The sequence below is a fragment of the Ovis canadensis genome, chromosome 14, assembly GCF_042477335.2.
Source record: "Ovis canadensis isolate MfBH-ARS-UI-01 breed Bighorn chromosome 14, ARS-UI_OviCan_v2, whole genome shotgun sequence".
Taxonomy (NCBI): Eukaryota; Metazoa; Chordata; class Mammalia; order Artiodactyla; family Bovidae; genus Ovis; species Ovis canadensis.
In genome coordinates this window covers 37,004,136-37,017,808 of record NC_091258.1, presented here as the reverse complement: position 1 = coordinate 37,017,808, position 13,673 = coordinate 37,004,136, and the positions used below count along the sequence as shown (strand labels likewise).

Genomic DNA, 13,673 nt, shown 5'->3' with positions numbered 1-13,673 from the left:
GCAATGCAGGAGACCCAGATTCGATCCTTGGGTCAGGAATATCCCCTGGAGAAGGGAATGGCAACCCACTCCAGTATTCTTGCCTGGAGAATTCAATGGACAGAGGAGCCTGGTGGGCTACAGTCCACAGGGTAGCAAGAGTTGGACACAAACAACTGAGTGACTGACATTTTCCACTTTCATTTTCTCAAATTTGAGAGGACACTTAATAAAATTCCCACTTAGATACTAAAATATATTAATTCTAATATTATGTAAATAAAGTAAATCTGATTCATTTACTAGGCAAGTACTACATTCTAAACTACCCAACTAAAATGAAACTAAATTCTGTGGCAAACAATTTATTTTCTCATTATACAATTAATGTTACCTTCAATAAGGCAATTCCCACATAACCTTTGGCCACAGTTGTTGTCTTTAAAACAAAGTTCTAAATCTGTAGATCTCAAAAAAGGGTATGATTTCCATAGCACATGGTTAAGGAAATCAACAATTGGGATGCATGCTCAAGAGAATATGAGTTTTTAAGGAGTCTTTGCCAACAAAGGTCCATCTAGTCAAGGCTATGGTTTTTCCAGTGGTCATGTATGGATGTGAGAGTTGGACTGTGAAGAAAGCCGAGCACCAAAGAATTGATGCTTTTGAACTGTGGTGTTGGAGAAGACTCTTGAGAGTCCCTTGGACTGCAAGGAGATCCAACCAGTCCGTCCTAAGGGAGATCAGTCCTGGGTGTTCATTGCAAGGACTGATGTTGAAGCTGAAACTCTAATACTTTGGCCACCTGATGCGAAGAGCTGACTCATTGGAAAAGACTCTGATGCTGGGAAAGATTGAGGGCAGGAGGAGAAGGGGACAACAGAGGATGAGATGGTTGGATGGCATCACCGACTCAATGGACATGGGTTTGGGTGGACTCTGGGAGTTGGTGATGGACAGGGAGGCCTGGGGTGCTGCGGTTCATGGGGTGGCAAAGAGTCAGACATGACTGAACGACTGAACTGAACTGATTTAATTAACAGAGCTCTCCCTTCCAATCCCCCCACATTCAGTGATCCAAGAAACTGAAATACAAATGGAAAAGATGAACCTCTGAAATTAAAGGTATAAAATTATGCAACATTCCTCAGGCTCTTCATTCTTATTTCCAGAATGGGAAGAAATTAGAGTTAACAGAATACAACCTTATTTCTTTAGAGGAAGGTAGATGAAAAAGTGTCTATACTTTAAAAATTTTTACAGTGTTGATTAATGCTCCTCAGTAAACAAGGGAGGTCATTTCATTTATTTGGATATGCAAACTAACCTGGAAAATCCATAAAAATACCTTTCTCACCAGTAAGCCAATCAGTATAGCAAAATATTGTATAAAAGAAAAGGAATATTGATAAATACATGTGAATAGAAGTCTTTCAATAAAGAAAAATCTATCATTTTTATTAAAAAGCTATCTATTTTAAACATCATCCTTACTCAATCAATCACAAGTAAAATATTACCAATACATGCCTTTGAAATTTCAAATAAAAGCCACCGCAGTTTCGTTATTAGGAATATTTGTTTTCAGTCGTCCTTTTTATCTGAGGTACTTTCTTCATGACTTTCAGGGCTGACTTTATTACTTACAACTGAGGGAGTTGCTTGGACTTCTCCTGGTAATGAAAACACATGGCATGTCTGGAGATCTAAGTAGGTTGTAAATATCTTAGCATATTCTGGATGCTTTAGGGCAAAACTTTTAAATTCCTCTAAAAGAGCAGAAAAAAACAAAATTCAATAAATTGAGATAAATCTTCTTTTGGCATGATGCAGATTAACACATGATCTTAATATAATGATTGCAAAAGTCTATTACTCAACCCTTATAAATTATACAACTGCTTTGGCAGATAGTTTTTTCCATTATCCAGTCAAGTTGAAGATATGCATACTTGATTCTCAAATAGATAAGCTAGAGGATTTGTGCATACTGTATTCCGGGAGACATGCATGAGAATGTTCAAAGCAATGTTATTCATAATAGGTGAAAAATGGAAACAATTCAAATGTTTGTTAACAGTTGAAATAGAGAAATAAATCCTGGCATATTCAGAGAACATAATGCTGTACAGCAATGAAGATGAATGAATAGCTGTGTTGTAACAATGTGGATAAATCTTAAAACCATAATGTCCAATGAAAAAAGCCAAATACACAAGAACACGTGGTATGAGGCTACTATGCAAAGTTCAAAAACTTAGGCAAAACTAAAATTTATTTAAAATTTGTACTTTTGTGGTGAAATGCTAAAGGAAAGCGGGCAGAGATTCCTTTTTAAGTCAGGTGAGCAGTTCCCTCCTTTAAGACAGAGGAAGGGGTTGTATTTTTGGAAGGGGTGCATGGAGGCTTCTAGAGTTACTGGAAAATTCTATTTCTTGATCTAAGTGGTAGTACACAAGTGTTCATTTATAAACCTTCATTATGCTCCATGTTTATGTTTTATTGTTATATATAATTTTATTATTTCTCTATAATAAAAAATGTTTAAGAATTTATTCTCCAGGACTTTCTATTGTGCTGTGCTGTGCTTAGTCACTCAGTCGTGTCCAACTCTTTACTACCGCATGGACTGTAGCCCACCAGGCTTCTCTGTCCATGGGAATTCTCCAGGCAAGAATGCTAGAGTGGGTTGCCATGCCCTCCTCCAGGGGATCTTCCCAACCCAGGGATGGAACCCAGGTCTCCTGCATTGCAGGTAGGTTCTTTACCAGCTGAGCCACCAGGGAAGCCCAGGACTTTCTATTACTGACTTTTAAAATGATTTTAACCTTTAAAACTGGTAAAGAAATGAACCATGTTGAAAAGCTGAGCCCTGCCTGACTTATGATCAGTAAGAACAAGAAGAGTGTACAATATAGAATAATCGTATCACAAGACCCCTGAGTCATGGGCCTCCTTTTATCTCAGGTGTTTTGATTTGCGACATAGGTAGAGTATAGAAATTAACTTATTAACCATCAGAATTTGAACCTTAGGCCCCTAATAGTTTCTGAAATATGATGCTACCCTCAACTTTGAAATTTCTCTCTCCTTTTCTGTTAGGATGGAGAAAGCTTTATTGAACTTATATAGCAAAGGAAGCGTGGTCTCTGAATAAGCTTGCTATTTGACTCTCTAATAAAAGGCTTTTAACCCAATATCCTATTTCTATCCATTAAAAAAAATCCTCCGATAACCAAGTGTCTACTTCACGGCACATTAGAGTACCTAGCAATTCTTGATGATATAAACAAGTCTTAGTGATGAGGAAGTTACCAGATTGAGCCCAGATCATTCTCTGTAATTACAACATTATTTTGTATTAATAGACTTTATATTTCCAAATCAGGTAAGTTATTAATTATTCTTTCTTAACACCCAAAATAAAGATTTATCTGCATGAGTCTATTTCAGTGATGGAGGTAAAGTAGACGTTAAGTGATTTCTAAGATACATAGGCAGGAGAGTTGATCTACAGAAACCATGAGATTTAATTTTAAGACATGTGCTCTGGTCAAAAGATGAAGGTCTCTGTCTTCTTTGGGGATGCCAGTGGCATTAAAGAGTAACTCATTTCTAGAAGTGCTATGAACTGGCGATAAGTGGAATTTGGGCATTAATTTTGCTAAAGGAAAACCAAGAATAAAAACTTAAATGATCATATTTAAATAATATAAATGGCCACATTCATGATAAATTTTTATACCTATTCTTTCATAAAATCATATTTAAATACCTCAAACATTCCTGCAAAAAAGAAAAAAAGTGGGCTTGCCTAATATTGGGGAAGAGGAGATATTCTTTGTATTCTAAAAAGAAAAGTATTGAATTCCAAAAATCAAAGTAGATTTCTATTTAAAAAATATTAACATCAACAGGTAAACATATGACTACCTACAAGTAATTCTCAGTATTAGCTTCCATTGAAATAATAATTCAAAATAGTTTTTCAAAATGTTGTAGCTTTGAGACTTCTTTGTGGTCTAGTGGTTAAGACTTTGTCTTCCAATGCAGGGGGTGTGGGTTTGATCCCTGATAGGGGAGCTAAGATCCCCCATGCCTTGAGGCCAAAAATGTCAAAGCATAAAACAAGTAATATTGTAACAAATTAAACAAAGACTTTGAAAATGGTCAACATAAAAAAAATTAAAAAGAATACTAAAAAAAAATGGTAGCTTGGAGTAATACAGTCTAAATTATGCAATGAAAATGGCTAGAGAATTAGTACACATGAGGTTTATGACTCTTTAAGTTTACATCAGTATATACTTCCCATTTTATCCTTTCTTTTTTTTTTAATGAACTTAATAGAGTAAGTGCTCTAGGCATTTAATTATCTAAAATAGAAGAAAAGATAGCCAAATGACAGTAATTAAAAACAGAGAGTAAGCGTAGTATGTGATCTAAAGCCCCCATTCAGTGAAAGTTATCAGGCTGAAACTCTTTGATCACCAGAAGGAAAAAGGCATTCAAGAGGAATCCTCCTCCAGCCCACCAGAGAAGACTGGGGAAGATAAGCCATGTCTATGACCACATCAAAGCTCCACCAAGTTGTGTTTCCCAAGAACATTATGAAATACATGGAAACTGATGAACCATTCCTTCATCCCTTACAGGACTTATTTTTAAATTTTTGTTTTTATTTAATTTTATTTGTTTTTATTTTCTGGCCACATCATGAGGCATGAGGGATCTCAGTTCCCCAATCAGGGATCGAACCTGCATCCCCTGCCTTGGAAGGGCAAAGTCTTAACTACTGGACTGCCAGGGAAGTCCCAAGGGCACTTACTTTAATTCATGGACTTGAGTCATCAGGAGAAAGGCTGGTGGACAGACCTGCCGTCTGGCCTCAAGGTCTTCCTCCATGATAGTCCCTCCCTCACAGGGTTGCCATCAATGTGACATGATATAATGAACGTGAAAGCTCACCTAAGCTACTAACAGGAAACATTAATAGATGGTTTAGTTACTGTTATTACTGTGGGCCCCTCAGCCTGTATCCCTCTACTGTGGCTACAACTCTGACATTTTCTGGTGAATTCTTTGCATCTTGAGAACATAAGAATAATGAAGAGTACCGATTGAATAGGCCTGTTGTAAAGAATAAATGAATTAATATATATAAAATGTTTGAAGAGTGCTTAGCATATGGTAATTTCCCAATAATTAGCTTCTACCATTACACCACTACTACTATTACTGGTATCATCATTGTTACTATTATTTCTATCATTAACATATTAGAGGAGGGAAACAACACTTGTATGAGGGTCAGTCATAGTCTGGATGTCCTCTTCATACACTGAATCAGGTGCCAAACTGCCTACTCACCATAGGAAATAGAGTCCCCCTGAGCTATTTCCTTGAAGAGACCAGAAACATCAAGGTCAGGCACTCCAAGGGAAGCCTGCAGGATGGTGGAGAACTCTTCCTCTGTTATGAAGCCATCCTCATCAACATCAAAGAGCTGAAGGAAAAAGAAAATAAAGCCTAAGAACGAGCTCCTCCAGAGCAATGGCAGTATGGAATAATCTTGGAAAATAAATTCTTTAGTAATTCAGACATTCACTGTGCCAGGGGCTTGGGATATATGTCTATATGTATGATCTCTGCTGCCTTCACAATACTTATAGTTTAGTGGTAGAAAGAGATAAAATTAAAATAAGGGCTACAACCACAGTAAGCACAAAAGCACATGGGGGTCCTCTGTAGAACAAGGTGAATCCTACCTGGAGAGGTCAGGGAAGGCTTTATGCCATTACATGAAGGAAATATACAAGGAATATGCAAGGAATATATAGGTATTGGTAGGTGATTGCTTGGGGCTCGAGTCAGGAGAGAGAAAGACAACCAGGAATCAGATCATAGTGTATCATCTAACCCTCCAGGATGATCATGGGAAGGACTGTGGCGTGATTGACTGTGAACTGAGGGAGCTCTCTAAGGAAGAGGGTGGAGGATGGATTGGAGGCAGAAGGTTGAAAAGACTTCTATTCTTGTTCAATTGCTAAGTTATGTCCAACTCTTTGCAACCCCATGGACTGCAGCATGCCAGGCTTGCCTGTCCTTCAGTATTTCCTGGTGTTTGCTCAAACTAATATCCACTGAATCTATGAGACAAGAAAAACAATTAAGGGTCTGGGGTGGAGAAGCATGAAGGGCAGGAAGAGAGAATTTATAAGGAAACAAAGGTGGGACTTGCATTTCAGTTAGAGGTCTGCAGTGATAGAAAATAAAGAGCCAGTGATGGCCGAGGTGATCTGACTTGAGCAAGGGGTGAAAACGTTATGTTACCCAGACGGGAGAACAGGTACCCAATGAGATCAAGGGTTAGACCTGGACAGGTAAATTTGAATCAGAAGTGTCAGTTAGAAGTCTAGCACATCAGCACAGGAGAATGATGAGCCTTGAGATATGAATTCAGGTAAGAACTGAAACTGCGTGTTTGAGCTTCTCTGTGGAAAATGCACAAAGTAAGGCAGAGTCCTGGATACTGTAAGAGTTGAGGTGTGTGCAGGGAAGAGGAGCCAGCAAAAGCAGTCAGAGTGATGGAGAAGCAGAAAGAAAGAACATGCATCTTGGGAGCTAGGGGAGGTTCTTAGGAAACAGGAAGAAACTCTGACTGTGGTAATGGCCAACATAGTAAAATGCCATAGGAAGGCCAAGCAAGGAGCAAAGAGGTTTGCTGGATTTGGTAGTTAGGAGATCCTGATGACAGATGGTAATGGGAATCAAGGAATGAATAGATGTGAGGTATGGAGGCAAAGGCACGGGCTCTTCTTTTAAGAAATTATGCAGGGCTTCCCTGGTGGTCCAGTGGTTAAGAATCTACCTTGTAATGCCTGGGATACCAGTGGGTAACATAACTCACTTTTACCCATTTGCTCAAGCCAGAACACCTCAGCCACCACTGGCTCCTTCTTTTCCAGTACTACAGACCTCTAACTGATATGCAAGTTCTGTTTTTGCTTCCTTATAAATTCTCATTTCCTGCCCTTCCTGCTTCTCCACCCCAGACTCTTGTTTTTCCTATTTGATCCCTGCTCTGGGAAGATTCCACATGCCACAACTACTGAAGCCCGCTCACACTAGAGTCTGTGCTCCACAAGAGAAGCCACCACAATGAGAAGCCCGCACGCTGCAACTAGAGAGTAGCTCCTGTTCTCTGCAGCTAGAGAGAAGCCTGCTCAGCGACAAAGACCCAGCACAGCCAAAAATAAGTAATTAATTTAAAAAGAAATTATGGAATAAAGGGCAGGAGAGAAATGGGGTAACAACCATGTGCAAAAGGAGGCTGCCTACAGGAAGGGAGAGACTGAATATGTTTATAGGCAGAGAGGAAAGGGTGGGATACACTGAAAGTCAAGTTGCAAATCAGGGATAGTTGATATGTTATATGATATCAATTATATGATATCATATTCAAAATCTTCTCCAGGGTATTCACATTTTTTAAATGATATCAACACTAAATCTTTGCAGGCACTGATCCAACATGTTCAAATCCCTTTACACATTCATTTAACCCTGATGACAGTCTGCCCTAACGAGCCTTATGTAAGGGAGGGGTTGTTATTAGTCATATCTCACAGATGAGAAAGCTGAGGAACACAGAAGCCAGGCAACTTTCCCAAGGTCACAGAGCTTGTCGGTGGTCAAGCTGGCACTCAAAGGCAGGCAGATAATATCTAGAGCTCCTGCTGTTAAGGTATCCACTTCTGACCAAACACACAATCAAAAACAGGCATAGGGTAAGGTGTGATAATTGCGAAATGAACAACAAGCAAATATTGAATAGTGCTTTAATTGTCCACTAGGGTGGGAGGCACGAATAGATGTGAGGTATGGAGGCAAAGGCACGGGCTCTTCTTTTAAGAAATTATGGAGGGCTTCCCTGGTGGTCCAGTGGTTAAGAATCTACCCTGCAATGCCTGGGAGAAGGCAATGGCACCCCATGCCAGTACTCTTGCCTGGAAAATCCCATGGATGGAGGAGCCTGGTAGGCTGTAGTCCATGGGGTCGCTCAGTTGGACATGACTGAGCGACTTCACTTTCACTTTTCACTTTTATGCATTGGAGAAGGAAATGGCAACCCACTCCAGTGTTCTTGCCTGGAGAATCCCAGGGACAGGGGAGCCTGGTGGGCTGCCGTCTCTGGGGTCGCACAGAGTTGGACACGACTGAAGCGACTTAGCAGCAGTAGCAGCAGGGTGGGAGGAGAAAAACAGAATTTGAAGTTGTGATTTCCTGTCCCTTGATGAGAAGACACAGACTCCTAGTCCATTTTCTACACTCAGCCCCTGAATGGAGGATAAGACAGTTGGAAAGTACAAAGCGCATTAGCATTTGTTTTCACAAATGGTAGCCCCAGGGCTCTTTATGGTCCTCGGACTTCAGACATGAACAGCCAGGTTGTCACACATCCCACTCCCATAAATTCTAAGTTTTCTGTAAAAGTCTTCCATTCCTAAACAGTTCTCACCAACTCATCAAATCGTCTAAATTCCTGCCACATTTGGTGCTTTGATGGCTCTCTCTTCTGTATAAGTTCCCTTCACACGTCCATCCTGGGGCTTTTAATTCCTATCACAGTCGTTTTGACAAAGGACATTTTGCCACAACGACCCCATAATACCCTTCCATTTCCCTCAATTCCTCACATTCCCAATAGTCTCTTTGCTACACAGTTCCCAGATCTCAGCTAAATCCCATCCTCTGGGCTCTGGTAGAAGGTTTAACATCCCAGTTTCCTTGGAGAATAAGGGAATGCTATCTCCCCAGTGTACAGAATGCTGCAGGACTCTGTATGCATTCAGCCAGTCTCTGTATCTTGGTTGGAGCATTTAATCCATTTACATTTAAAGTAATTATTGATATATATGTTCCTATTGGTATTTTCTTAATTGTTTTGTTTTTGTTTTTGTAGGTCTTTTCCTTCTCTTGTATTTCCTTCCTATAGAAGTCCCTATAGCATTTGTTTGTAAAGCTTATTTGGTGGTGCTGAATTCTCTTAACTTTTGCTTGCCTGTAAAGCTTTTGATCTCTCCATCAATTTTTAAATGACATCCTTGCTGGGTAGAGTAAACTTGACTCTGAATCAAAACATCCTGTCTTCCCTAGCAAGCCCATGGTTCAAGACCACCAGGACCCTACCTGGAATCTGAATGATGAACAGAGTTTGGAGTTTGTCTCTCTGACAGCAGTGCCCAAGGGAAACATAGAGCAGTTCCCGCAGCTGGGACCTCTGGAGCTGCCTGCTTCAGGGTCTTCCCAGGAGTCTGCTTGTTGTCCTCACAACTGATTACTCAGCCAGTCTACTGCTAACAACTGAAGAATGCTGACTAATATTCTATCTCTAAAGGTCACCATGGTGATGAAATACGATCAAAGATGGGCAGTTAACTGTGAAGCATTTCTCAAATAAAAGGATGAGAATGGATCCTGTATATGTAAAATGATACTGCTAAATGAAAAACATAGAAGCATGCCAAAATCATTTTCAAAAACATCAAACACCCTTGAGAAGGTTAAAAAAATAACCAAAATAAAGCGTGACACTTGCCTTACTGAAAAAGAGAGCTAATTATAGTTTTAGGTTCTCCTTTCCTTTCCTTACCTCTCCCCCCAAAAACCAAGGTCTAGGCTAGAGAAAAATCTCAGGACTTCTTTAAAAACAATAATTACTATGATTAAGGGCCAAATTTTCTATCAGGTCTTTCATTGGTAAGCCCAAAGTGACCACTTGCCCAGCTGAACTTATAATCACACAGACAATCCCAGAATAGGAACAGAAATAACTGGATCGGAATAAGTTAGCTATGTGCATAATTTTAGGTTTTACGATGAATAAGTATGTAAAACCCAAAAGTTTTCAACTTGGAAAGTGTTCTGGCCCTTTCCTTGTGACCATCTGCTAAGCATCAGCCTCTTAGTTTCCTTATAGTCCCAGCAGTTAATTCAGTTGAAAACAATCTGAAATAAAAAGTCAACTTGGGGGCTCTCTGTCAATGACAAAACACATGGAAATTCCTGAGGCTATCCAGGATGGTCTCTAAGACATGAGAAAGGACTCTGGGAGGAAGAGAGTCTTCCTGAATAATAGAGGGGAAGACACTTGTTGAGGGCACAGTGGGATATTCTTCTCTGAGAAAATCAGGAAGAAATAAGAGTAGGAAACAGACATGGGGAAGGCCCTCAGGCATATGGTGGATGAAGCAGAGACTCAAGGGGCTGAATGATAAAAGAGTCCACATACACGACTTAAAAGACACATAGTGAAATCAAGCTTTTATTTTGCTTGAGAACAGAGCATGTATGATTAGAATTTGGAAGGGAATATCCCACTCAAATACAAATTAGATGAAGCACCTTTCATCTCTAAAGAATTGAAACACACTTTGGGAATGTATTCTTCCCCTCTTTTTGCACATATAAGTGATACATGAAATCTGAGTTCTCATCATTTAAACCTCCATTAAGTTCTGCTGGGGATGGGGGACATGGATTTTATTCATTGTCCCCTAATCCCCCATCCTGCTATGACAATATATATGACGTAATAGGAAAACATACAGGGTGGAAATCCAAGACATCATGGTAGAGATGAAAGGTGCTTCATCTAATTTATATTTGAATGGGATGTTCCTTTCCAAATTCTAATCATACGTGTCTGTTCTCAAGTAAAATCAAAACTTGATCTCACTATGTGTCTTCTGAGTCATGTATGTGGACTCTTATCACTTGATACCATCACAACAAAATAAACTTCATCAGGAAAAGATTGCCAAAAACATCTCTGACACATAGAGTGAGAAAATAAGGATGGGTCAAAACCTTCTGCATGGCAAATTAGGACGACAAGAGACAGGTCGTGTTTATTTATACAACTCACTTTGGGGCTCCCAAACCGGGAGGCTGAAAAGAAATAATCTTTAAGCTAATTTATTAAATCACCTGCTCTTCAATCTTGATGCTGCTAACTGGGCTGCTTCCAAAGACTTTTTTGCTTAAACGGATGCTTGTGTTTTCTTTATTCTCAGTAGCGATTGTCTTAATCACGTTATTCTCGTGTTCATGTCACAGCAAATCTATAAACACTTGTAATGGATGTACTGATTTTCAAATAATACACTTAGAGTCAACACTTGTTTACGAGACAGATCTAGATGCTTTCAGTGGGACTGACAGTACCTTAAATGCCACCTGGATGATCTCCTCTGTGTTGGCGGGGTTGCACAAGACAGCCAGGCCAATTACATACTCTCGGAAGTCGATACTGCCATCATGGTTCTGTGAAAGGATGGGTGAAATCAATTAGCAGGGCCATTGGTTGAATAACTATTAATCACAAGGCGAAATTCAGGTATGCCATGCAACTCAGCATCATTATGCACTGAGTCTATTTGGAAAAAAGCTCGCACTGAGATAGAACAGCTAGTGAGCAGCCCAATTCAGAGGGAAGAAAAATGGATTTGTGTTCAGTGATAGATGTAAACATTTTATCACTGAGGGTCATTAAGAATGATTCTATGGATATCAGCATGGGGTTTTGAGCTCAGCCTTGATGGGAGTCTCTCTGGGAGGCAGGATGGAGGATTCATTCCTAGGTGAGACCAAAGCCTTCATCCCACCATGAATGGGCATGCCATGATGGCCAACACTCAGTGGGTCACGAAGAGACCCTCTACAGGTAGGAAACAGAAGGGAAAGGAAAAGGGCAAATTGAGGCAATAATCACAGCTACATTCTTTCTTCTTTCCAGGCTTAATCTGCAATAAAGCAGGAGCAAGTAAGCAAACATGAGCAATGGCAAGGGCCCTTAGTGATATCAGGCCCTGGAAGATCCTGCACTTCTAAGCCTCTGGAAACTATAACTAATTCATATGATGTTAATATCTATACACTTCAGCAGGTATTTCATGATGGCAATACAAAAGGATGGGTTGGTAATTCTAATCCATGCTGATGAACTACTCATCTAGACAGGAACACTGAGGGGATGAAATGTGGAGAAAGGAGAGAGCTTAAGGAAGAGAGGGAGAAAAGAAGAGAGAGGCAAGGAAGAGAGGGAGGGAAGACAGAAGGAAGAGATAAAAGAGGCAAAACTAACAAGAAGGGGAAGAGGAGAAAGGAAAAGTGACAGGGAGAGTAGAAGAGAAAGATGGAGGAGGAGAGAGAGGAGTAGGAGGGAGAAAGAAACAGAAAAACAAGCACAATAATTATAATCCCATGTGTGAGATCATTTTGGCAGCAAAATCTTCAAGTGATGAGTTTACAGATAAGCTCTGAACTAGTAACAACAATGGAGAAGGCAATGACACCCCACTCCAGTACTCTTGCCTGGAAAATCCCATGGATGGAGGAGCCTGGTAGGCTGCAGTCCATGGGGTCACTAAGAGTCAGACACGACTGAGCGACTTCACTTTTCATGCATTGGAGAAGGAAATGGCAACCCACTCCAGTGTTCTTGCCTGGAGAATCCCAGGGACAGAGGAGCCTGGTGGGCTGCTGTCTATGTGGTTGCACAGAGTCGGACACGACTGAAGTGACTTGGCAGCAGCAGTAACAACAAAGTTAGTGTGCTACTTGATAAGTAAGCAGACTTTTGGTACTGATAAGACCATAATCTTTAACTGTGACTAAGTGTCTACATTTCAACTATTAGGAGTTCCCCTAGGGCAAGGGTTGCCTTCCCTTTTCTGTGCAGTGTGTTCTCACTGCCTAGCACATACAGGTAGGTGATAAAAACCATGCTACCTTTTCCTCATCTACCCTTACCTACTACTTTGGATTCACCTTAACACATTCAGGCAGTGTTCTTCACTAGAGTTTCACAAATGAGCTTGAAAGGGAAAGCCTTGAAGCCCCTGAAAGTGTGTGCCTTTTCTATACGTACATTATTTTAGGGAAGATTTTTGTAGCTTTTATGAGTTTGGTTTTGGCTTTGTCATGGTGGCATGTGGGACCCAGTTCCCTGACCAGGGATTGAACTCAAGCCCCCTGCAGTGGAAGCATGGTGTCTTACCCACTGGACCACCAGGGAAGTCCCCCCTCAGCTTCTCAAAGCAACCAAGTCTATCACCATGTTACCTTTATTTTGCTGCAAGGTAGGAATGAAAAAAAGTAATTTACCTTCACCAACCAGCCCACTGGATAAGGTAGAAACAGAGGTTTCAAGAGTTCCCTAAAGTAACAGGGTTTCTTCCTGAGATTAAAAACTCAGATCTGACTTCCACTTTTGTTTGATTTATTGTTGTTGTTGTTGTTTAGTTGCTAAGTCATGTCTGACTCTTTTATGACCCCATGAACTGTAGCCTGCCAGGCTCTTCTGCCCATGGGATTTCCCAGGCAAGAATACTGGCGTGGGATCTCCAGTATTTCCTTCTCCGGGGATCTTTCCGACCCAGGGGCTGAACCCATGACTCCTGTACTGGCAGGTGGGTTTTTTTCACCACTGATACACCTAGGAAGGCCTTTTGTCTGATTACCAGTCTCTAAAAGAGTAATTTTTTTCCTTTAATCAACTTCATTGAGGTATCATTTACAGTCATTAACAAGCATCAGTTTTCAGGGTAGAGTTTGAGGTTCTTTGAAAAAATGTAGACACCAGGGTAACCACTACCACAACTGACAGCAACATTTTCATCACCCCGGAA

The 13,673-nt window shown here is 40.4% G+C and overlaps 1 protein-coding gene across 3 annotated transcripts in view; it reads right to left on the bottom strand.

Annotated features, from left to right (window-relative positions):
- Positions 1–997: 997 nt before the first annotated feature.
- The window catches only part of LPCAT2 (lysophosphatidylcholine acyltransferase 2), a 65,595-nt gene continuing 52,919 nt past the window's right edge, over positions 998–13,673 (bottom strand). For 2 of the 3 annotated variants that reach the window (XM_069549860.1, XM_069549861.1), the window contains 3 exons: positions 11,209–11,307; positions 5,350–5,485; positions 998–1,748 (listed from right to left, as the gene is read on the bottom strand). In XM_069549860.1, the coding sequence (XP_069405961.1) occupies positions 1,564–1,748; positions 5,350–5,485; positions 11,209–11,307 (420 nt within the window). In that variant the 3' untranslated portion in view covers positions 998–1,563. The remainder of the gene's footprint in view (positions 1,749–5,349; positions 5,486–11,208; positions 11,308–13,673) is intronic. The other variant, XM_069549862.1, reaches the window with a different exon arrangement.